Source organism: Python bivittatus, unplaced genomic scaffold, assembly GCF_059951505.1.
Source record: "Python bivittatus isolate LINGU-HERP-01145 unplaced genomic scaffold, Pbiv_v1 ctg000680_np1212, whole genome shotgun sequence".
NCBI classification, from domain to species: domain Eukaryota; kingdom Metazoa; phylum Chordata; class Lepidosauria; order Squamata; family Pythonidae; genus Python; species Python bivittatus.
Window position 1 is genome coordinate 2,195,891 of NW_028277095.1, and position 22,342 is coordinate 2,218,232.

The 22,342-nt window shown below is 40.3% G+C and overlaps 1 protein-coding gene across 1 annotated transcript in view; it reads right to left on the bottom strand.

Moving 5' to 3' along the window:
• Nucleotides 1-2,411: 2,411 nt before the first annotated feature.
• LOC103062522 (zinc metalloproteinase-disintegrin-like NaMP) overlaps nt 2,412-22,342 on the bottom strand; it is a 44,271-nt gene continuing 24,340 nt past the window's right edge. The window contains exons 10-25 of the mRNA XM_088152088.1: nt 22,139-22,223; nt 20,872-21,002; nt 18,945-19,122; nt 17,776-17,865; nt 16,776-16,971; nt 15,837-15,939; nt 14,587-14,743; nt 13,898-13,978; nt 12,436-12,514; nt 11,264-11,369; nt 10,541-10,637; nt 9,809-9,874; nt 9,076-9,132; nt 8,341-8,409; nt 7,074-7,142; nt 2,412-6,009 (exon numbers count right to left, since the gene is read on the bottom strand). Coding sequence (XP_088008214.1) covers nt 5,977-6,009; nt 7,074-7,142; nt 8,341-8,409; nt 9,076-9,132; nt 9,809-9,874; nt 10,541-10,637; nt 11,264-11,369; nt 12,436-12,514; nt 13,898-13,978; nt 14,587-14,743; nt 15,837-15,939; nt 16,776-16,971; nt 17,776-17,865; nt 18,945-19,122; nt 20,872-21,002; nt 22,139-22,223 — 1,597 coding nt within the window. The 3' untranslated portion in view covers nt 2,412-5,976. The remainder of the gene's footprint in view (nt 6,010-7,073; nt 7,143-8,340; nt 8,410-9,075; nt 9,133-9,808; nt 9,875-10,540; nt 10,638-11,263; nt 11,370-12,435; nt 12,515-13,897; nt 13,979-14,586; nt 14,744-15,836; nt 15,940-16,775; nt 16,972-17,775; nt 17,866-18,944; nt 19,123-20,871; nt 21,003-22,138; nt 22,224-22,342) is intronic.

Here is a 22,342-nt window from a genome sequence, read left to right on the forward strand (position 1 = left end):
ATCTGTCACTAATATCAGCTTGTCTCAGAATTTTCAAAACCAAAGTTAGTTCTATCTACTAAAAATTAGAAATGGCTTCCCTTCCCATCCAATGTGATCCCTGCTTTTATCCTGGATGTCATCAGAACAATGTGTGTGAAAGATGATCTGGCAACAGAAATGTAAAGTTTACTGTCTTTACATTAGCAAAATTCATGTATCTGGTGGGCTTCATTTAGCTGTGTTGCTCACAAAATTTTCTGGCCAAATGTGAGCTGTAGAATAATAACACATTGTTCCTGATGCATGTGAAACAAATAAATAACATGGGTTGAAGATGCAGTTGAGACTTCTGCACAGTAGATGTCAGGATTGCTCCACACATACAGATGAAATTTTAAAAAATATTCAGCTTTTTAAAAATCTAAACATTTAAAACTGATGTCATTTACTTATTTTAAGGTCTCCTGAGTTTTTGGGTAGGGTGCAAAGCTAGAATTAGCCTAGTTAAGAGCACAAAAATGGTAGGATACTGCAGTCAGGGAACCTCCACCTTTCTGAATCCAGAGGGTCCTCAGTAGGGGTCATCACTTGGCCAATCTTAGCCTGAAAGTTGAGCAGGGTTGATTTGAATATTACTTGGGTGGGAACCCATTAGGGGTAGGGTAGGAGGTTGAAAAGCAGCTCAGGAGAAGGCAGTGGTCACCTACTTCCATGTTGCTGCAAGGAAACTACAGTCAGGACCAGAAATATTGGAACAAGGATAACTGTTTTGGCATTTGGTTTCTGTACACCATCACATTGAAGCTGAAAGGAAACACACCCAGATGGGAGCGAAGTCAGGACTTTCAGCTGTAATTCAAGGGGTTTGGCAAAAGTGGGGCACTAACCATTCAGGAAGTACAGCCAGTGGCATACACACACACCCATTGTTTTTGAATGGCATCGGACTGGCCAATATGTGTGTTAAAGTCACCAGCTATTACAATTATAGAGTCTGGGTATTGATATAATAACAAATTGATGTAAGTATCAAACTGATCCCACAAATTATTTCCTTATGACCACAACATGGGGAAAAGTATAGATTAACAAGTAAGACAGAGTAGGACTTAAATCTGAGAAGAGCTAGAGCCACATCTGAGCAAGACTGCAGCATAAGTAGTGGAAGAATAAGTTTGACAGAAACCATAGAATTCATAGAACCACCTGATGGTCTGACCTGTTCTCTCCCAAGTACTGAATTCAAACTATAGGGAATATATCCAAGCATTGGCAGATCCTCCATAGCTCATATTTCTTGAGACATAAGAAGATCAAAGAAAGAAATATATTCCATAAATGAAGCATCTGAGATCTTTGCTTTCCAGCTTGCAACATTCCAGGAGAGGACAGGAACCTCCCCTTCTGTAGGACAGAGTCACTCAGAGCCTAAAGGTACTATCCGTGGATTAGCTGGACATACAGAGTCTTCCATCAATGTAGGTATGTGGGTGTTTGAGATGTGCTCTACACCCTCCAACATCTGGAAAAAGGCCAGGGTAGAAGTTTCATCTAGTGTTGCCTGTTCTAACACCATCTGGGTTTGGGAGGTAGCTTCCAGTTGGATGATTTCAGAACTTCCAGTAGCAGTATCCAGATTTGAATTTGGGGCAGGAAGGTTAGCAGGCTCCAAGGGGTGCAATAAAAATAAAAATGTGGAGAGAGTCTAAGATCCAAAAAGCATCAATCAGCATCTGCCTGCGGTATAGAGAATACTTCCTCCTCAATAGTTAACAAGATCCAGCACTCTCCAGCAGGCTCCCCACCCGCCCCATCCATTGCCTATCTAGACTGCAGCAGATGGCAAATGGTTAAACAGAATTCACTCCATAAGGGTCTTAACCTCCATTACAGCACCCATGTGGTAGCTGAATCCCAGGATCTAGTTGACTCTAATTTTAAAAAGCTAAGGTGAATCAGCTAGATTAGTCCTTGGATGGGATGCCAGAAGATAGATGGATAGATAGGTAGATAGATAGATGGATAGGGAGGGAGGGAGGAAGGAAGGAAGGAAGACAGGCATCATGGAAGGAGTCTCCAGCAACCTATTTCTGGACTGTTCCCAAGAAAACTATAGCATTGTGTCCCTGTCATCACCAGGAGTTGTCCTCTACTTAATGCCTTTTAGTAGAGAACTAATAAGTGTACTGTTGCTATATGTAGGAAAATGTACTACTGTGGCACAGCAGGCAGAGTATTGGGGAGCAGAAACAAAGAGAACCGTAACAGTGAAGGCACTTCGGGAACAGTCAGCTTAACTACAGCTAAGCTGAACCTTGGAGAACATTGTTCCAAGCTGGCCTAGCTGTTGTTAGTCCTGGAGTGCCATAAATCCTCCATAGAGGACAGACCACAAACATCTGCAGCTTAACAAGAAAGACACAATCATGTTTATTTTTACAAGAAAATTTTGACTTTATTTAAGAACATTTTAAATATAGGTATTATTCCAAATACATATGTTTACAGATAGCAAAATAATATTTTAAATCACAGTTCAAGTAGATGTGAAAGTGTTTATGCTAAGAACAAAAGTAATTGCGTGGGTTGGCATTGGGAGGAGGCAAAGGGAACAAAGAATCAATGGAAAGTTCATTTATCTCAGGCACAAGACATCACCCAATGGGATAGTTTCCAATGCCAGTCCCATTGGATTGTATGGAGCAAATATTAGGTAAATCAAGAAGTTATCTAATGCCATGCAGAAAAGTTTCCCTACATTTCTTTCTACCAGTTCTTTAAGCTGGCAAAAGAGAATATCTTCTGCAAAATCTTGCTGATAGTAAGAATGTGGTCTTAGAGTAAGTTAGTTACCAATGCCAAGGGCATGGGCAAATAACTTCTGCCTTTCCTTGTACAAGCATGTCTCAGGAGTTTGCAGCCTCCTTGGCTTCCCATGTTTCTATTATTTCTAAGGGGAGCCTTCAAGGAAAGAACTTCCATGGCAGTTTTCCAGATTGGGATGGGAAGATGTGTAACAGAAGAGTTTAAGAGAAATCCCCGCTGCCAATTACAACAACAAAATAAGCTCAAAAACATCCACCAGGCAAGTCTGAAAGAAAGGCTCAAGCATTCCAAAAAGGAGAGAAGAACCTCTCATTTTTCAGGGGCCAAATCACTGAGAAATTGCAACACATGTTTAGTTTATCTGCATTTAACTTGAGACTTTGACCAGACTGACAATTTGCCATTTGCTTCTAACAGTCCAGTAGGCATGGAGGAGAAGTTGCAGGAGAGTAACAGAGATCAAGAAGAGAAATATAACCCTTCTTTTCACCTGCACATTTTCTTCTCCTCCAACCGCCTGCTTTTTCCCAGTAAACATCCTGGTTTCTGAAGATTCCAGGCATGAACAGTGTATCCTAATGTGCATAATGGGCAATAGTGATCTCTATTCATGTTTGTCAAGGGCACATATTATCTGTACCCAACTCTTAGAAGCAAACTCCATCTCACCCCATGAGTAGGCTAGAGAATCCTATCACGCAGATCAGTCTATTCACATTCAAGTCAGCACAAGGACCCATTCTTCTTCAGTTCTGGCAACCGATCTTGGTCAATCCAGTCACAGGAAAGAGAGGGTTGGTGACAACTGGCCCCAGGACAGTACAGATGCTCCCTCGCTCCTAACAGAAACGTACCTCCTCTATTTACACCTGACTCCCCATCTGGACTTGAGGTTTGATATAAAGTGTTTATGCATAGATGGAAACTTAAAATGAAATACAAATATATTTAATTCTATTAAAACAGCCAAAATCCTAGAAGCGTGTCAAATCCCACAAGATGTCAGTGTTCTCCAATGAAATCTTGCAAGGTTTCAGCTGAGAAGATGCAAGGTTTTGGCCTTCTTACACAAGAACACATAAAACGTTGAGGTTGAGATGGTTGAAATTTTTTAAGACTTTGCAACCTTGTACAATTCCAATATATATTTTTTTTAAATAACATTTGGCATTTGAAAAGTCTGCCCATGTCTACTGTAGAATAAACTAATGCCTCTGTAAGAGAAGTGATAGAACAGATGCAACCACTGCAGTTTAGGTACCTTTGATGGTGATTCCCACATGTCAAACTGGGCCATTTGTGCTGCAGAGAACATGCAGTAGAGAACCATGTCCCACCCACTTCAGAAATGCCCACTTGTTTCACTCATCAGGCAAAGTTGGCTTTAATGCCAAGGGCTTACCTCTCCAGGCCTTGTTGTATCATGACCAAAAGCCAGGTCATTCAAAAGGTTACAAATGCAGAAAGAAATTCAGATGTGGAGGATTTCAGAAGCAGCCTCACTTAAAAGATAATTTTTAAAAAATCAGTGGAAGTATATGCTTTTGGTTCTGTTCCTGGACCTGCTTTTTCAAATCACATTAAATCTATTGGATCCTATTGCACCTTCCTAACATCTCCCTTAGTCACACTACTGACCTTTTCAAACAGGAGCACTTATAAAAAAAGAGAACATTGTACTTACTGTTTCATGCAATTCTGCCCCCAAACTAACCCCATTTTAATCCATGAACAATTCAGCTGCTAAATGAAAATGTTACCAATGAAAGATCTAAGCATTTAATGTTCTTTTTAATTGTAATGTAACAAAAAGAAGGTAGTTAAAATGACCTCCATGGAGATCTCAGTCTATTCAAATGCTAACAGTGAATTCCTCCTACCACTTAGGGTGATCAACTCTTCAAGTCTGTCTCTGTCCTTGTCCCTGTCCTTTTCAATAATCAAGAATATACCGTATATGGCTCAGGGTTGAGCTATTGGGTCCTTGGTGTTCTCCGAGCTTGGCCGTTTTCTTGCAAAAGTTTCATTGGCCTTTCCCTTTACTAGAAGGTTGATCTGCAAAATCAGTAGGAGAAGCTTCTGACAGCATGAGAGCCTAGTTGCAGATTGCAGCTGGCCCTTTAGGGTTATACTCAGGGGTATCCACAGGGGAGCCCAAAAGTCAAGAGGAAAGCTGCGGCCAGGCAATAAATGCCCTGCCTCTTTTAATGCACAGATGTAAAAAAGGGGAGGGGCTTCAATCGCATGGTCACAGCCACTACCTTGATCCCCCCCTGCAAATGTCCTTGGTAAATTGGTCAGGGCTGTCCAGAGGCAAAAACCACCAGGAACCCCATTTCTTTTTCTCTCTCATTTTTTTTTTTAAATTCTCTCTCTATTTCTTTTCTCCCAAGCAACACCCTGAAAGGAAAGATTAAGTATCTCTACTAGAAGCCCGGAAGACCCACTTGCCAATGGCTTTTGAAATTCAGCCAAAGGACACATGTAGCCTCAGGGAACAGGAGCAGAATCTGGTGAAAAAAGTTGGCAGACCTCATACAATTGTATAGTGAAAAGTGCTCGAGCAATAAGCAATGAGGCACTAGACATCCAGAATCTCATCCTTGCTTCTGTGTTTGCCCAGGTAGAGACAAGGCTCAAAGAGATCAGCCTTCACTAATGTCAAATATCTGTATGGTTTGGGGGTATCACACAAGGCTTGGTCACTTTCTACTCCATCAGAATAAACTGAATAATTCAGTAGGCAGGACGGTTTCTGTTCCCACTTGCATTAAGTAGCAAAAAGCTTTCTCTAACTTTGGATCTCGTTCACAGTTGGCAATGATGGGCTTTAAATCTCGTATGGAAGCATCAGTGCTTCCATGCATCTTCTGGCTCAGTTCACAATTCACCAAATCATCCCACCTGTACCAGGATCTCCCAGTGGGATATACGGAGATATAGTGGAAGAGAGTTGAAGAGACACCCATCAGCTTCCATCTTTAGAGTCGGGACTGCAGGTGACGATGCCCCCAAAGTTCACATGACATTCCCCATTGCAGAGGAAGCATTAGACTTGTAAGAAAGACATCAGCCATTCGGTTTTCCTTGGCAGACAAGGGAGCCGAGAAGATGGAAAAGGGGTTTTGAAATCAGACAATCAGTATTATTTCCGATTCTTTCTTGGTTTCACACCCTGAGATTACTTGGGGGTTTCAGTGCCTGAAAACAGAAGCAAAACAATATTGGAGTCAAATGACCCAGAGCAAAGCCTTATAAATTGATTCAAGCCATCAATCCTAATCGTGGAAAGCAAACCAAAGTGGAATAGGGAAGGAAGCAATAAACAGGTAAAGAAGGGCATTTCCCCCCACCCAAAATAAGCTTTGCTTTCGTTGTTTTGGGGGTTTTTTTCCTGAAAAAAAAAGTATGCTGTATGTTTATTGATTATGATAGCTTCAGACGGATCTAGCTGGTGACCATGCGTTTGGAAAAAAAATCAGTGGGAGGAGCTGGATCCAGCAGACCCCATATATATAGATCCTTCCTGAAATGAAGTATTCAGGTCCCCAGGATGCTTCATTTCAGGACTTAACAGCCAAACAAAATGTGAAGGTGTAGTAGATCTAGTTCCACCCAATTGTCCACAGATAACTTCTTCATCCCACCAGTGCAGTTTCTCTATTCTAGATCGTTTGACCTTGAAAATGTTTGCTTAGATGCACGATTCCCTTTGTACCATTCTGGCCAATGATCCATGCATCAAAGGTCATATGCCACCATTTCCTACAATGGCACTTTTCTGCACTGAACAGTTGAGTCTCATTACGTTTTTTCAGCATGCACATATTTCACATCTGTATTCTTAAGAGCGTGCACCTGTTTTTGAACTCTTTTTCTTTTTGCACAAGGTATCTAATATATGGCTTCCATGCTTTGATTTCTCATCAAGAAGCCTACTCAGCCAGTTTGCAGGTAATCCTTTGAGTTGAACAAAAAGGGGCCTTCAACATTCTCCACCAGATTTATTTAGGGAATTCTGTAAAGTACAGGGATGCAATTTTTTCTCTCTTTGTTCAGTTGGAAAGAGAGGAAAAAAGAAAGAAAACCCAGTCCTACCAAATTCACCCAAGAGCCCATTTCTTCCCACAGAAAAGAAGACGTCTTGTGACGTGAGTACAAAATATAGCCTCTCAATCTTTCTGTCCCTGTGACAGATAGTCATGACTCTTTAAGTTTAACATCTTAACAACGTTCTATGTTTCCATCATGTACCTGCCCCTTACCTGGGGTGGAGGTGGAGGAGCTGGCTTACACTTGATGTGAGAAGAAGGAGCTGAATTTATTGGTTCCATCTGTAAGAGAAGTGCCAAATTATTCCTGTTCAGTATTAACCAGCCATTTACTATATGCTGAGTATATTACTGGTAAACTGCCACTTGTAAACAGCCAAGAGTCTTTAGTTGAGTCAGCAGTTTATAGCTCTAATAATAAATAAATAAGAGCCAAAGAATTGCTCTAGAATTACTCTTGGTCACTTGCTTTAAACCAAGCATAATGAATTTCCTATGGCACTCCTTGTGGCACTCCTGATCTAAACCTTGGCTGGCTTGTAAATAGAAACAATGGCATCAAGGAGAACATGTGTTATCATGAAAACCATGAAGCATCTCAAGAGAGGAGCCAGCTTCCACATAATTTATTTTATTTATTTATTTATTTGATTTCTCTCCCGCCCATCTCCCCGTGTTTTGGCACCATTCTTGGATATTTCATCATTGCCTCTGCAAGAAGTACTGTAACCCAAAAGCTTCAGAAACGTGTGTTTAAAGGAACTCAGCTGGCTACAAAGAGTGGAATACACAACTTGAAAGGCAATTCATAATGAAGTGGGACAATTTTTGTGCCAAGATTAAACCACTTCAGTTTCCATACCGGAAGTCGTCTCTTTGAAAAAAGAAATGCACGGATAAAATCTTGAAATTTTGGCCTGTTAAGTTCATACATAGGGGATGGGTATTTAATAATGGGACATGTCCAAACCTCTTCCCATTAAAACTGGAGGTAGGACAAAGTTCCCATGAGAGTACTATCATCCTGTTACTATGATAGATTAACTGCCCTAAGTGGATGGAGATTCAAGAATAAGGCCAGAATGCAACTCAGTATATTAGTGGCAATTCATCTTCCCTTTGCAAAAGCATCAGACCTAGAGTTGATACGCAACCCTCCCAAAGGCTCTGGGTCCTCTCCTGGCATTGGGAAGAAAGGACTGAATTACTGCTAGGTTAGCCATACTCAATAAGCAAGCTGGGCAGCTGTATGGGAGGGCAGGATCCCTGGAGCTTCAGGCTCACTGAGAAATCCCCACCAGTAACCCACCACTTGAATATTTCCCCACGGAAGCTCTTTACCTTATTTTTCATCCAGCAGTCTCAAAAAATTGAAAATATCACACCGCCTGGAAAGTGTTCTAACCACAACCCTGACCCAACATCCTGCTATAAAGGAGCAAAACATCGTGGAAGAGTCATGATTAGGAAGCTGACATACCATGGCTGGAGGTATGGCTGATTTGGCTGGTGGCACAGGAGGTGGAGGAATGTTTGGTTTTACAATGGGCTGAAATGAAAGCAAATGGGAACTTTTTTTAGTTACCTTTGCACACAGTAGTCAAAACACATTTAAAAAGTGCTTTAAAATGACAGGCAAAAACACCTGATGGAGAACACATTTCCTGTTATGCTTAAAGTTTGAGTCATCTGTCTGCAACAAAAATTAACACTTGTTCCCTTTCTTCTTAAAACGTGCAGTTGTATGAATTGGAAATTCTCAGCACTTTCACGAAGCAATAATTTCCATGATTCTTTTGAGGAAAGCTCTAACAGAAAATTCAGGTAGAAATCCACAATCAGTTTGTTGGATATCATAGAATCATAGAATGTATGAATGGGCTTGGTCCATTCATTCTTTGGCCATCTAGTCCAACTCCATGTGCAGTGCAAGGATGCACTAAATCATCCCTGAGCAATGGGGAGTTTCACACATCCAATGCAGTTTCTTCAATCTACCTAGTCATGTTTGGGAAATTTAAGCATAGATGAAGAACAGTTGATTTCCTTGACCTCAAAAACACTAGTTCCATGTTATCTTCACTTTTCTATAGGCTATACAGAATGAGATACAACATTCCAAAAAAAGATGCCAGGAAATTAGTAGAAGTAGGAGGGAATGTCGATCAGTATTCTGAAGTTCTTAGATCAAGTGACCATTCATTTAGAAACTTACCATTCTGGCATTTTGATATGCTGTTGGGGTGTGGTTGAATTGTTCGACTGGGATTTTCTATTAATAATGAAACAGTATCAGTTTAGTGTATTCCTAAGAGAGCATCTGTGTGAACTCCCTAATATTCTAGAATCCTCTTCTGAGAGAATCATGACATTTCATAATAAAGCTTATTAGGTTTCCATTTGCAAGGTTATAGATTATGCTGGCTGGGGAATATGGGAAGTCCATGTATCTTAAAGTTGCCAAATTTGAAAATCAGTGTTCTAAATGCATATGTATTTTTCTAAAATACAATTAAATTCTCTCTATATCTGCTCATAAGGAAGCCACACTGATTCCAATAGGTAATGTATCCAAATAAACATTGATAAATTACAGTGAAAATTCTTCACATTTGTTGTGGGAGAATATTAATAATAATTACATTCACATATCACAATAAGCTATATCTTGTTCTAATCATAATATATTGAATAAGCTACAATGCTTAGTTTATATTTCACACTAAGCCATAACCCATGATTGATAAAAGCAGCGTAATCTGATTCTTACAGCATACTAACCTCAAACAAAAGAAAACATACTTGACTTAGTGTAATGTGTACATTCATTCATACCACCGCACATCACCTTACAGCATATTTTATTTGGTTTGTTAAATATATTTATTTGTTTGTTAAAGGCTGCTTTAGAGTCATAAGCAAGAATTATTCCATTTACTTCTACTTACAACACAGACTGGTGGTTTATTTGCTTGGGATGAAGTTGGAGGGAGGAGAAATCTAGATGAATTCATCTGAAAGGAGGAAATAGCAGAATGTTTGAATATATCTAAAAAAATTTTAAAGCCAAGAACTTCAAAGACTTAGCCAGATCAGTTAAAAGCCTAGCAGGTGCACTTGCACACCTGCAGAGTTTCATTAGGGTTAACCTTAATTATTTTGTGGTTTACTTTGCGATGCAAACTCATTCTATTTAGTTTATTGTGCAAACAAGAGGTTGGTCCAGTAACTATAGCAATTGTGTTATTCTTGTTTTTGAAAATGACAAAGGATTATGGTACATCTTCACTGATAACAGACTGTTTGACCTTATCTTACAACCACAGCTACAAAGACAACAATTACAACTTTCTTTCTCTGAAAAAAGAATAAAAAATGCAGGCGTTTTGCCTGCATGTTGCTGAACAGCTCCCAAACTATGTTCAGGCACTATTTTGGCCCCTTTCCCAGTTCTAGCCCAGTTTCAACATTGCATTTTGCAGAAATCCATCTGTAGAGTTGTTCCGGGGGCTGTGGGCAGGGAGAAGAGCCTCCAAACCTAGATTGGGCCCCCAATTCCTTAAACTGCCACTGGAGAATCACGCTTCTTATTGCTTCACACGAAACAAATGGGTTGGGCATTTTATACAGCTGCTGTCTTTGAGTTCTACCCAGCTCTGAGTGCCCATTTGTCCTCTCACCTCGGAATGACCGGACACTGGGCCAAGATGCTGTTTCCTCTTCTGATCGGGGCCAGAGAAGGCAGGATTCGTGGCTCCAGCTACGCTTTTGTGAGTGCTGCCATGAAGTAGTAGAAGATTAGAATGAGGAGAGAATTCTGAACTACACCCAAGACCAAAGTCAAGGTAAACATGGAAATACGTGAAATGTCTCCTGCCTGTCTGTCTGTCTGTCTGCCTGTCTTTCCCTCCCTCCCTTCCACTTTATTATGCATTAGTTCAAAGGGTCCTGTGAAACATCTAAATTAAATTACAAAGAATTTACATGATGATATACACTGTTGAGGCAGACATAACAAATTTAGATGATGATGATGATGATGATGATGATGATGATGATATCAGAATTGGCACTCCCAATATTTCTACTAATGGTTCAGATTCTGTACGATCTTAAAATACTTCTTTTTCTTTGACTGTTGAGATAACTAGTCCCCTACAGATATCCTGGAACTTGTTTTCTATATATAATGCAGTTCTTTCAGTCAAAATCTGTAACTTCAGCCAGAGAGATTTCTGGAACTGAATATTCAGTCCTACAGAGTTTTTTCCAAGTCAACTTACATTCGGCCTCTCCATTCAGTCAGGAGAACCCACCATTGCTGTTGTATGGGACTCAGCTCACCTGGTAATCCACCCCTAAAAAAACTTAGCGGAGAACATTCAAAAGAATATTCAATTCACCTTTGACTTTGTTTCCTCTTTAAAATGTAGTAGCGGAAGACAACTGCAAGGATGATGGCAATGACTACTAAGACTACTATTACAACTACAACAATGATGATGATATCTAAAGGAAAAAGAGAAAAAGCCATGAATACATTTAAAGTTATATTGATGGAGTCACAATGGAAACATGGGAGACAATTCTGTTGCTCCAAGCCCTGGCATTTCTTATAGAGGAGATGGGATTTTCGTAACAGCCACTGTTGAGAATTGGCCAGAATTAATTAATTAATTAATTAATTTAAATTTAGGTGCCACCGAACTCTAAACCAACTCTGGGCATCAGATTTAACTTAGGAAGACCAGGAATATAAGCCTCATTTCATGAATGTCTTTCACTAGTCATCACTTTTTAAGATTAACACAGCCTAACCCAACTCCAGGACCTCTAGATGTGTTGGGACTTCAGCTCCATGCTGGCTAAGAATTCTGGACTGAGGAAGGGTTGATTCTAATCTGTCTCCCAAGATAGTCATGTGAATGGATGTAGCAGGATAATTAAGAACCAAACTATGATCTAAGAAGTTGGACTTTCACCACTAGGTAGCTTCAGGTTAATCACAATCTCGCTACCCATGGTTAAATGGCTTAGGTTAAATAAATTGCAGCAAGGCTTAAACTTAGTCATTTTCCCCGTCTTCTTTCTCCTTCATGTGCATAATGAGACAAAAAATAGCCCTCCAGTTAAAGTAGAGTTTGCTAATAGTTAACAATACCCAATTGATATATCACAATACAAAAACGGAGATTTCGAACCCTAATTTGAATCAAGATTATTTAATCTGTCTAGAATTAGAATAGATTCAATTGCACTCTTGCAGCCGCCAACTTACCTTTTTTTTTTTTTAACCACATCCTGCAGACACCCCTGACCCATTAATTGGTAGCAGCTAAAAAGAGTTCCCTCCATCATTTCTGCTTACTGATGAAGAAATCATACAGGGGTACGTTTGCTATACAATCCACTGAGAAAAGAAAGACCTCCAAAATGCCCAGAATCAGCCTTTCCAGATTTGGTGGCAAATGTTATTAGGACATTCCGCTCATCCCAGGGGCAAAAATAACCTCTAGTCATCCTGTAGATTCTGAGAAGAAAGCCCAGAACGCTGTGCCCCCCTGAATTAGCTCACATCTATTTGCTGTGGGGTCATCACAGTGAGGTGGCGCCCATCCTTCTTCACACTGGCACTGCAGTTCGTGGTCACATACCTAGGACAGCACAGACCAAGAATTTGGCTTCAGAGCAGATAAAGGGGAAAGAAGCAGTCAACATTTCCTCTGCATGTTTATGAAGTCCAAAGCAGCCAGAGAGTATTGAACCATAAAACTATGTTTAAAATCTGAACCAAATTAGACAGAGAAAAAGATGGAAACCCCCCCAAAGCCTCTGACAGAGAAAAAGAAATGAAGAGTTTCTACCAAAGGTGCTGTTCAGGATGCAGTCCCAAAGACTATCTGAACAGCCAAGTCACTATTCTTCAATCTGGTGCTAGGCTGAGTCATAAGACTAAGCCTAACAACAGCAGGGCACTCTTCTTTGGTTAGTATGAGAGCTGTGGTCAGCGCACTTGAGCAGGACAGCAGTCTGAGAAGGACTAAGTCAAGCTTTGAGATTTCTTGTGATGGTCAAAGACATCAGGAAAACATTAACTTAGAGCAGATGCACCTGTCATCCATCCTTCTTTCCTTCTTTCCTTCTTTCTTTCCTTCCTCCCTCCCTCCCAGTTTATTTAATGTAATTTCATACACACACACACACACACACACACACACACACTTTATGTGTGTATGTGTGAGGGTACATATATAGCCAAAAGGCCCAAAAGCAAGTCACAAATATAATCTAGACTGTAATATCATCTGGAAGTAAATCTTTTCTGAGGTATCTAACTTGCATTATACAGAATGACACCAAGAAGGAAAAATAGAGAAATAAAAAAGGAGAACCAAAAAGGAAACAATAAAGAGAAATTATGTAAATTACCTATAAAAGGCATACACACACAGACACACACACACACACAGTTCCACCTAACCCCAATCTCTGTGCAACAAAAGCATTGTTATAGGTAGTTTTGATTCTGCCTTTAATTGATGGAAACTGACTTTCATGATGGATTTTAATAATAATATAATAACAATAACAATAATAATACATTTCATGGTTTGTTTTCATGTTTAGGTTGAAGTGCGCTGTGGTCAATCCTCCTCATTTCCTTTTTTAGTGCAACAAACTGTTATTTAGATATAGATGTAAATATCCCAAATATATTTACAAATAAACTCTAATGGATTATTTGCAGCTGCTTCAGATTTATGCCAGTATAAAAAGAAAGTGTGGCTTATTTTCAGGGATCAACATATGCATTATTCTAGAAAGGGTGTGGCAAGAGGAGCAAATGAAACAAAGAGCACATTGGAAAAGACTAGAAGAAGAAAGAGGAGCAGAGAATACTGCAAAGGAAAAGGTGAAACAGCCAGGCGTACGTGCTTAACAGAGGAAGCTCTCCCGAGCCCTATCTCTAAGCAGAACAGCCTTAAAGCCCGCTAAAGCGCATGTAGCATTCCTTAGCCAGAATGTGTAATTCTTACAGAGTGTCCTTTGCATTTGTTGGAACAGTTGGTAGATCTGTAGGCCATCTCTATCTCAACACACTGCCCGTTGCTGCACACCTGAAAGGCAAATTCTGACGTTATCAAAAGAGCAAGATAGCACTTTCTCATACAGCTGAAGTCTGTCATTCCTTAGAACAAAACCAGGATACTCAATAGACTACTTTGAGGTTCCACACTGTATAACAAGACAGGAGGAAGTGATTCCTGATGCTTTCAAATAAGCTTTGGGATGGCTTCAGCACTTCTAAGTGGCTTCTTTGAACTGGTGACCTTTAGGTCACAACCAGCTCTTGCCCTGATTTTCTCATCTCTCTTCCATCTTCTCTATGGAGATACCTGCAAGTTAAGAGAAAGGACCACCTCTCAACCATCTGCCAAGAAAGTGCTTCAGGGGAGAAGCACAATGCTATGAGAATGCCAGGCATTTTGTTCTTAGAAGAAACAAACAGCCCTGGACATTCACCTGATTTTTTGTTGTCGTTGTTGTTGCTTGAAGGAAAAACTAACAAAACAAATCAAAAATAAAAAGAAGGGTAGATGGATTCTTTTTCTTCTACATAGAAAATTTAAACTAGCTTTCAGTAAGATCCATTGCAAAATTATTTTACTGAACAGCCTGGGAATCAGACCTTACAGCACAAAAATTAGAGTTAATCTTTACTAACCATTCCTTCTCCACATTTCGTTCCAGGACCAACCATTCCAGCGTCTTCTTCATTATTCCTCGGAAAGCTGCCTTTGCATGTATCAAATGACACCAGGCTTCCAGTTGAAGGCATCCTTGACCCACCTGTGCAGTATAACTTGCCACATTTTTGATCCCTGAAAAGGAAACAGCCAATTCCTTCTTATTAAAAAGAATGGATCAATGAGAGGTCTGTTTCCTCCCTCATCGGCAAACATCAGTTGTTCTTGGATTAACCTTAACATCTTTTTTAAAAAAGTAGAGATGGATGACCAGAAGTGTGCTCAGCCTCAAAATGAACTGGGTTGTCTAACAGATAATTGAAAAATCTCAAGAGGTGTATCAAGATTTGAAAAAATAGGGAAACACAGTTCCTGTATCTGCAACAAGCTCACATGATTTCCCTGCTTTTGAGAGTCAGGATAGTTTGGGTCTGGTTTCTTATCTTTAGAGCAGGGAATGTGTCCCTTATCCACCTGGATAACTGATAAAGTGGATTTCCCCACCTTGGTTTTTCCAGATTCCCAGCCTACAATTCCCATCATCTCTGACCAGTGGATGACCAGGATGATGCCAGCTGAAATCTAAAGGTCAGGGGCAGCTGCATTAAACATTAGAGAGGGAAATTGCCCTGAAAAATGGCAGTTCTTCCCTTTCAGTTTAGGAAAGATAGGAGAAAAAAGGAATTCAGATTTAAATAGGGATGTATAAAATAAGGACTGCCCATGTTTTAGTAGGAAAAATGGCACAAGGGTCTGTGTGTGTGTAAGAGCGAGAGGCAGAATCTGGATTTACACATATCACTAAAAGATAATGTGGCTTGTTGCTTGATTTTAGTTTAACATGTGGTTAAACCAGCCATTGTGGTTTGTAAGTCATGGTTTATGGCTGAGTGCAATTCATGATCTCAGACAAACGGGGCTGATTCAGTCACATGCAGTTAAACAAAGTATTGCTGGGTAGCGAGAGTCCAGAGAGAAAGGTTCGTTATACTTTCTCACCCAATCTTCTCACAGCACTTCTATTCTCATGGCACTCCATTTATATCCCACTTTTGCTCCATCTTGTAACCCAAGATGGAAAACGCAGGACAATTAGCCATGGCTCATGTTTCTGTTGGTTTAGCAAGGTGACAGAATCACGTTCCCACAGATGGTGACCTGGAAATCTTTCTTATATTACCCTTACATGACATCAGCATCAGAGCAGGAAATAATTTGAATTGCTTACTTTCGTTCACATGGGATGTATGTGCCATTTGCCTTTCGGCAGTGGCCGTAATAAACCCCATTCCGGTTGATCGTAAAACACGAATCTGCAGCCACTTTTGCACCTGTAATAGGGAGGGGGGAACCAAGACAAACACCTGAGTTTGTAACAAGCCAGCAGGATAAAGAATGGCTGAAGATATCTCAAAGGACTTAGGAATATGTGTAGTTAATATTCACTTCTTAAAATTGGTATTTGTAACCAGTTATTTATCTAATCCTCATTATGCATAAGGCATTCAATAGCCCAGACAGTGTTGCAATAAAGTTGCTTATTCCATTTTTATGGACACAAAGCAGAAGGCACTATTAGCAACTTGCACAAGACCACTTGGTAAATCAGAGGCTGTAGGGGAAACTGAATGCCTGCTGATTTAAAACAGAGTGTTAGAGAACAATTTTGAGCTGTTGCTGTAATATGCAAAATAGCAGTCTATATATGGGATATATATATATATATATATATATATATATATATATATATACACACACACACACACACATACATACATACACATAGACATAGACATACACATACACATACATATATACACACACACATACATACACACATACACATACAAATATATTGACCCAGATCTTTGTCCATCCACAACCCACTACATCAGTCTTTCTAGATTTCCAGTTGACAACTGCCATCATCTTTGGTGGCCATGTCCACTAGGGATGATTGGCGCTTTAAACCAAAAGCCTGGACAACCGGGCTCTAAAGGCGCCAAAGAAAGAACTTAACCTTGAAAAATGACAATTATTCCATCTCTAATAGAACAGAAATGGAATGATGATTTACTATGGGTAGAAAGGAGGACGTATCTTTGATCAGTGAGAATGACTTAATCCTTTTCAATGCCGCTCTTCTGAAATCCTAAGATTGACTTACCTGGCCCCCAGAGAGCAGTACATTGGTTTGCCAAGGTGGGGCACTTCCCCATGTAGCAGTAGCCCATGTTGTTTTGGCATGGGTGCCCATTCATGCGGAAGCGATCCATGGGACATTGAGGAGACTGGCCAGTGCACAATTCAGGCAAGTCACAGTCGTGCTTTGCAGCCCGGCATACCGCTCCTGCTCGCCTAAGCTGTGGGTGGAAACAAAAAATCCTCCCAGTTATCACTCTTTAACAGTGGAGATCAAAGAGCCACAGCCATGATTTTCAACACATTTCAAGCCTCCTCTTCATCTGTCATGAAGGTTACCAAGCAAGGCATCCCTGCCATGCTACAAATTGGCTCCAGGTCTTAAGACATTGTGTGTAGTGCTTAGAAGTCCCATCTATCTTACTTGCTATGAGAAAATGATTGGCACGAAAGGCTATATTCCTGAAACAGAAGCTCTACATGTTACAAAAAATATATACTTGCTATGCCACAATATGCCATAATTATAACATTGACTTCTGCTGGAGGTTGATGACCTCAATAGCAGGGCTGGCCTGACCATGAAGTAGAGGGAGGAAGCTGTCAATGAAAGTCATTTTGACTGTCATGAAAAAGCAGCAAAAAGTTAATTGCTGAACTTCTGCATGATATATTTTTATTTCCTTGAAGTGTTCATGGGGCACCAGCCTCAACCATTTTGCTAAATTATATATATAAACTGGGTTTCCATGCAAACTCAGTCACAGAAGGATATATATTATCTTCACAGAAATCAATCAACATGCCAAAGGAATGTATTTTAGATTGAGACAATGCAGTGCTGAAGTTTTGCTAAAATGTGCTCCACATGGACATGTTCATAAGGGTCAGATAAACTGGAAGAAGGGATAAGAATAGGGTTAACATGTTTTTGATCACAGCAAGCACCGAGATATTACGTTTTCATTTGGCTAGTAAAGAGCAGGGTAAAATCTCTCCTACTGTTAACAATAAACAAGACTTACCTGGCAATTCTCACAACACTGGCCATATCCACACTTTGCACCAGGTTTCAGCTTACAAGTTGCAGCTTCACAGCACTCATTTTTACAGTCCTGAAAACCAAGAATTATCACAGGAGTTTATAGGCTTTTCTGCTTAATCTCTTTTAGTTGGTCTACTTTGAAGAGAGAAACTCACAAGGAAAAGGACATTCCTGCAATGGGTTTCATCTTAAGGGCTTGTGCTAGCAAATGAATGGGACTAATAGCATGCTGAAGGCAGCCCGAGTATTAGTTTACTACAAACAGATGATGGCATGCCTATGTGACACATACTTATCTTTGTATTTCCTGTGCTAAAAAGAATAAAACAAATAAAAACATCTGCACCTCCTAATTGTGAAACCCACATAACCTGCAGCCCACATTCTTTGCTTATTCATGAGGGATTTTCTACTCATGATGTCAGCCCTTTGAGGTTGTCAGGAGAAGAAGCACCAACCATTAGTACTAACACTACTTTTATTGTAAGGTTACAGTAACAGAATCTTGCAAGCCTGAAAAAACATCTCTTCCCCCCCGCCCTTGCCTCTATGCCCCAAAAGACTGGGGGAGGGGGCTTCTGAGGTGTTTAATATGCCCCAATGCTTCTCCGGGCTAAGCTGCCTCTTATCTGACCGTTGCCTAGTCTGGTCCTCCTCCTCCTGTCTCTCAAGGACATTTCCACAGACCATTACATGTGTATTGACACCATTTAAAAATATAAGGAGAACATTTTGCTAAACTACTGTTAGTGTCTCAAATTACTATTAGAGAGTAGTATCCATTTTCTAGAGCAGAGACTGAAGATCGCAAGTTCTGGGAGGGAGCACTCAAGACAATAGTGGGATAGATGATATGGTCATGTCAACAAAGTAGGGGTTTTCAGTGGGGAAGGATGTTTCTTGGAGTGGTGAATCACCCATTTCTAAAAATGCTTTGCCTTCCCAAAACAGTAGTGAGATATCAGTTCTCCATTCCTCTCTTCAAACCCAGGAAACCATTGCATACATGCATGTACATAAAGGACACAAACTGATGCCATTCACAAACCAACCTGTTAGGTGGTCATGTCACTTAAAAGGCCAGATGTTTCTGCAAGCATTCCCATTTTTGAAAAATTTCTTGGAACCACCCCTGTTCATAAAACATACCTTTGGAGAGCCACAGTCACATTCTTCTCCCTCCTCCACAAAGTCGTTCCCACAGACTGGGGTTGCAACAATTTCTTTGCTCAAGGGCCTGTTGATAATGCATAGTGGGGTTCGATCCATGATATACTTCTCATAATCCTGGAGACTACAAGAGCTGAAATGCTGGGGAGTCTTATAGCTGTAAAGATGAAATGATACACAGACCATGACATCATCCATCTTTGGACAAGGGACAGAATTCATTGCAGAAACATATAAGATGGAACAGGGATGGCTAAAGAACAAATCCTGTGATTTTTCTCTAAGGCTAACCAAGCAGCTAAGAGATCTCTTTGTACCGCTTGATCTTCCTCCCAGATTCTGCTCCCTCAGTTGTAATTCCACTAGCTTTCTTTTCTTTTCGAACAAAATGAATTTGCACTGAGAGCTCCATGGGATGATACTGGCTGAAGCTCCTTCTTGTGTCGGGTGGGCTGCCTTTCATTTTCATTTTCACTCGGCCTCCACGTGGGAGTCTGGAAATGATACTGTAGAGTGACGTTGCTGACAGGGCGAAGAAGGTGTGGCAATAATATCATTAAAGGGAGAACAGTGGAATTTTGGCCCTCTTTTTCTTTTCTTCTTTTTGGGGGGTGGTCCTTTTTAAAACAAATGGATTTTTTAAGGCAAATGGAGACTTATGATACTTATTTGACTTCTTTTGTTGAAATGGTCATAACATCAGCAGCTTACCACTGAATTTTGAGAGTGCTACTTAAAGAGGAGCAAGCGCTGTAACAGAAGCCCACCCGAGCACCTTCCTAATGCAAACCATTAGGAGTCATTGCTGGGGCTCAGGTTAGTGGGTGAAAGCAAGAACCCAAAGACCACCTGCTGGTGGCCACTGAGTGGACAACATAGGCTTCTTTCAAGCTCAAAGGTGCACCAGACCCATTGGGGGTGTTTACTGAGCAAAGATGTTTTCTAAGCAAGGCCTTCTGTGCAAAAAACCTAGAAGTGTAAAAAGTGAGCATGACGCACAGAAATCCTTTGATAAGGACAGGAAAGGCTGCGTAGCATTCTCCAGAATAAGCTTCCTGACCTTGTGGCCCTTGCATAAAAGATGAGGCAACAAAGTCCTAGGGCTTTCGCAGAAGAAATCAGAAATTTCCCAACAGGTGGCACATTTGCTAAGGCTATGCAAAAGTCTTACACAAAAGATCACGGGGAGTTTTGTAATAGGACAATTCCTGAGAAGACAAGACTCTTTTCTTTTCTTTTCTTTTCTTTTCTTTTCTTTTCTTTTCTTTTCTTTTCCTTTTCCTTTCCCTTTCCCTTTCCCTTCCTTTTTTTTCTTATGAAGTAAAGCAAAACTAGACATGGAACAGCAAGAAAATATGTTGCTACCTGTTGATTTCAGCAGGCTGCAATATAGGGAGAGACATGACATGTCTCCTACCTTGAAAAAGGGCAAGGGGGGAAAACCTCTGTAAAACATTTGCAATGTTCAGCTGAAAGCAAGCCCACCTAACAGATGCTACTTCATCTTTCTCCTCCTGCAGTTGGATGGTTCAGAATTACTTCTCTCATCCTGCTTTAGGAAGGCCTTAAATGTCTAACTTGGCTTCCTGTTTCATCCATCACAGTTATTAATATTAGGTTTCTTCTACTGCACTTCCTGTGCTATTTCTTTAAAATGTTGTGCTTTAGAGGAAGACACTGAATGATGGCTATTCAGTTGTTGAGAGCAATTCTACCTTTCAAAAAAGAGACATTTTAATTATACACAGTATAGTGGCACTCCTTTGTCCAAACACCACTCTTCTGTAACTCCCTGATCATTTCATTTGTGTAAGCTCTCAGCATACTTAACAATGAATTGCAACCATTTAAAAATAACTTCATCTGAAAGACATTAACATTTTCCTAAAACCTCCAGAACCCTTACCTGAGCTCTGCAGCCATAATGCAAGAGTCAGACCTGCAGGTACAGAAGCTTTTGTCATGATTCATGCCAAAATTATGACCCATCTCATGGGCCATTATAGCCCCAATAGCAATTGGGCTGGTGTTGTGATCCTGAACAAAAGAGAACACTTTGTTACTCAGCCAGGAAACCAAAGGTGAATTCAGTTATTACTAGCGTTGAGCTGAAACCTTTGTTCAAGCACTTTCTAATGAAAAATAAAGAGTAAAAAAAAGAGAGAGATTAATAATTTGCAGGGGTGATTGGTTTACTGCAAAAAGTAATGGCATCTTTGTTTCTTCCATCAAAGCAACAAAGTTTGGTTGTTCTTTTAGTAGGGTAGAGGTGGATTTCACTGGAATGCTATTATACGATAGGGTCTTCCTATTATTTTTCTCTGTTAAAAAGTGAGATGTAAGTAGAAAACTAGCCTCACAGGGATTGGAAGGGGTGAGAACCTTTCTGCAGAGTGCTAATTTTCTATATGCAACAAATTTTGTTATTGTTGATTGGTTTTTGACATGGAGAAGGGCTGGGAAAGTGTATTGTTCGTCTGAAGCCTGAAACAAAAGGATTGTACCCTCTCAGCATGCCTCCACCTCCTTTGAATGCATGTGTGCACCATGATTCCAGAACATGCGCACACACTTGTGTTCAGAACAAAAATTCAAAAGCCCCGCAGCTACAGCACAGGAAAAGCCAAAAGCTATGTATCCATCTGTTTGTCGGCATTCATTTAGTTACCAAAACTCCAGCTTATAAACTTATAAACAAAATGCAACTTCAGTCTGAAAACTACTCAGTGCCTTTTGCTATGAGCTGGCATTTTCAGAGTATCCACACAGCCCCATTTCCAGCTTTCCAGAATGAAAGCTGCAGTCCTAAACAGTCTTAAGGGAGAGTTGATCCTTCTTTGTGAATCAAAATGAGACCTTCTTGAGCAAACAGGCTATGGGTTACCCTATACTATTATGATCCTGCTTATTAAGGAGTAAAAAAATTTAACCTCCATGTGGCTTCCCTCTAACATGGCTAAGAAAATGTTTTTCATGAAATGTATAGCGACAACTTCTTAACTAATAAGAAGTTTTCTTACAGGATCTTAAAATACTGGAGCTTTAACAGATTTAAAATCCTCTCCTTTTCTCAATGTATATTAATTCGGCCATATGCACAATCTAGATCCTAACTTTCTTGGAATAAAGTTTTCATTGCCCACAAAGAGGTAACAGGTATCCTTTCCACCAACCTGAACAACTCCCACCGAATGGCTAGGACTGCACATGGTTCCCACGTAAGCCAATCCTATAACTGGTCCAGTGAAGTCAATATCCCTATAAGAAAGAAGGGGGGATACAATCTGTAGAATGTGGGAGCACAATCTGTACCCCGGGGGCATATGCAACCCCCTATGGCTTTTTGCAAAGCCCCTAGCTCCATCCTCAGTTAATGC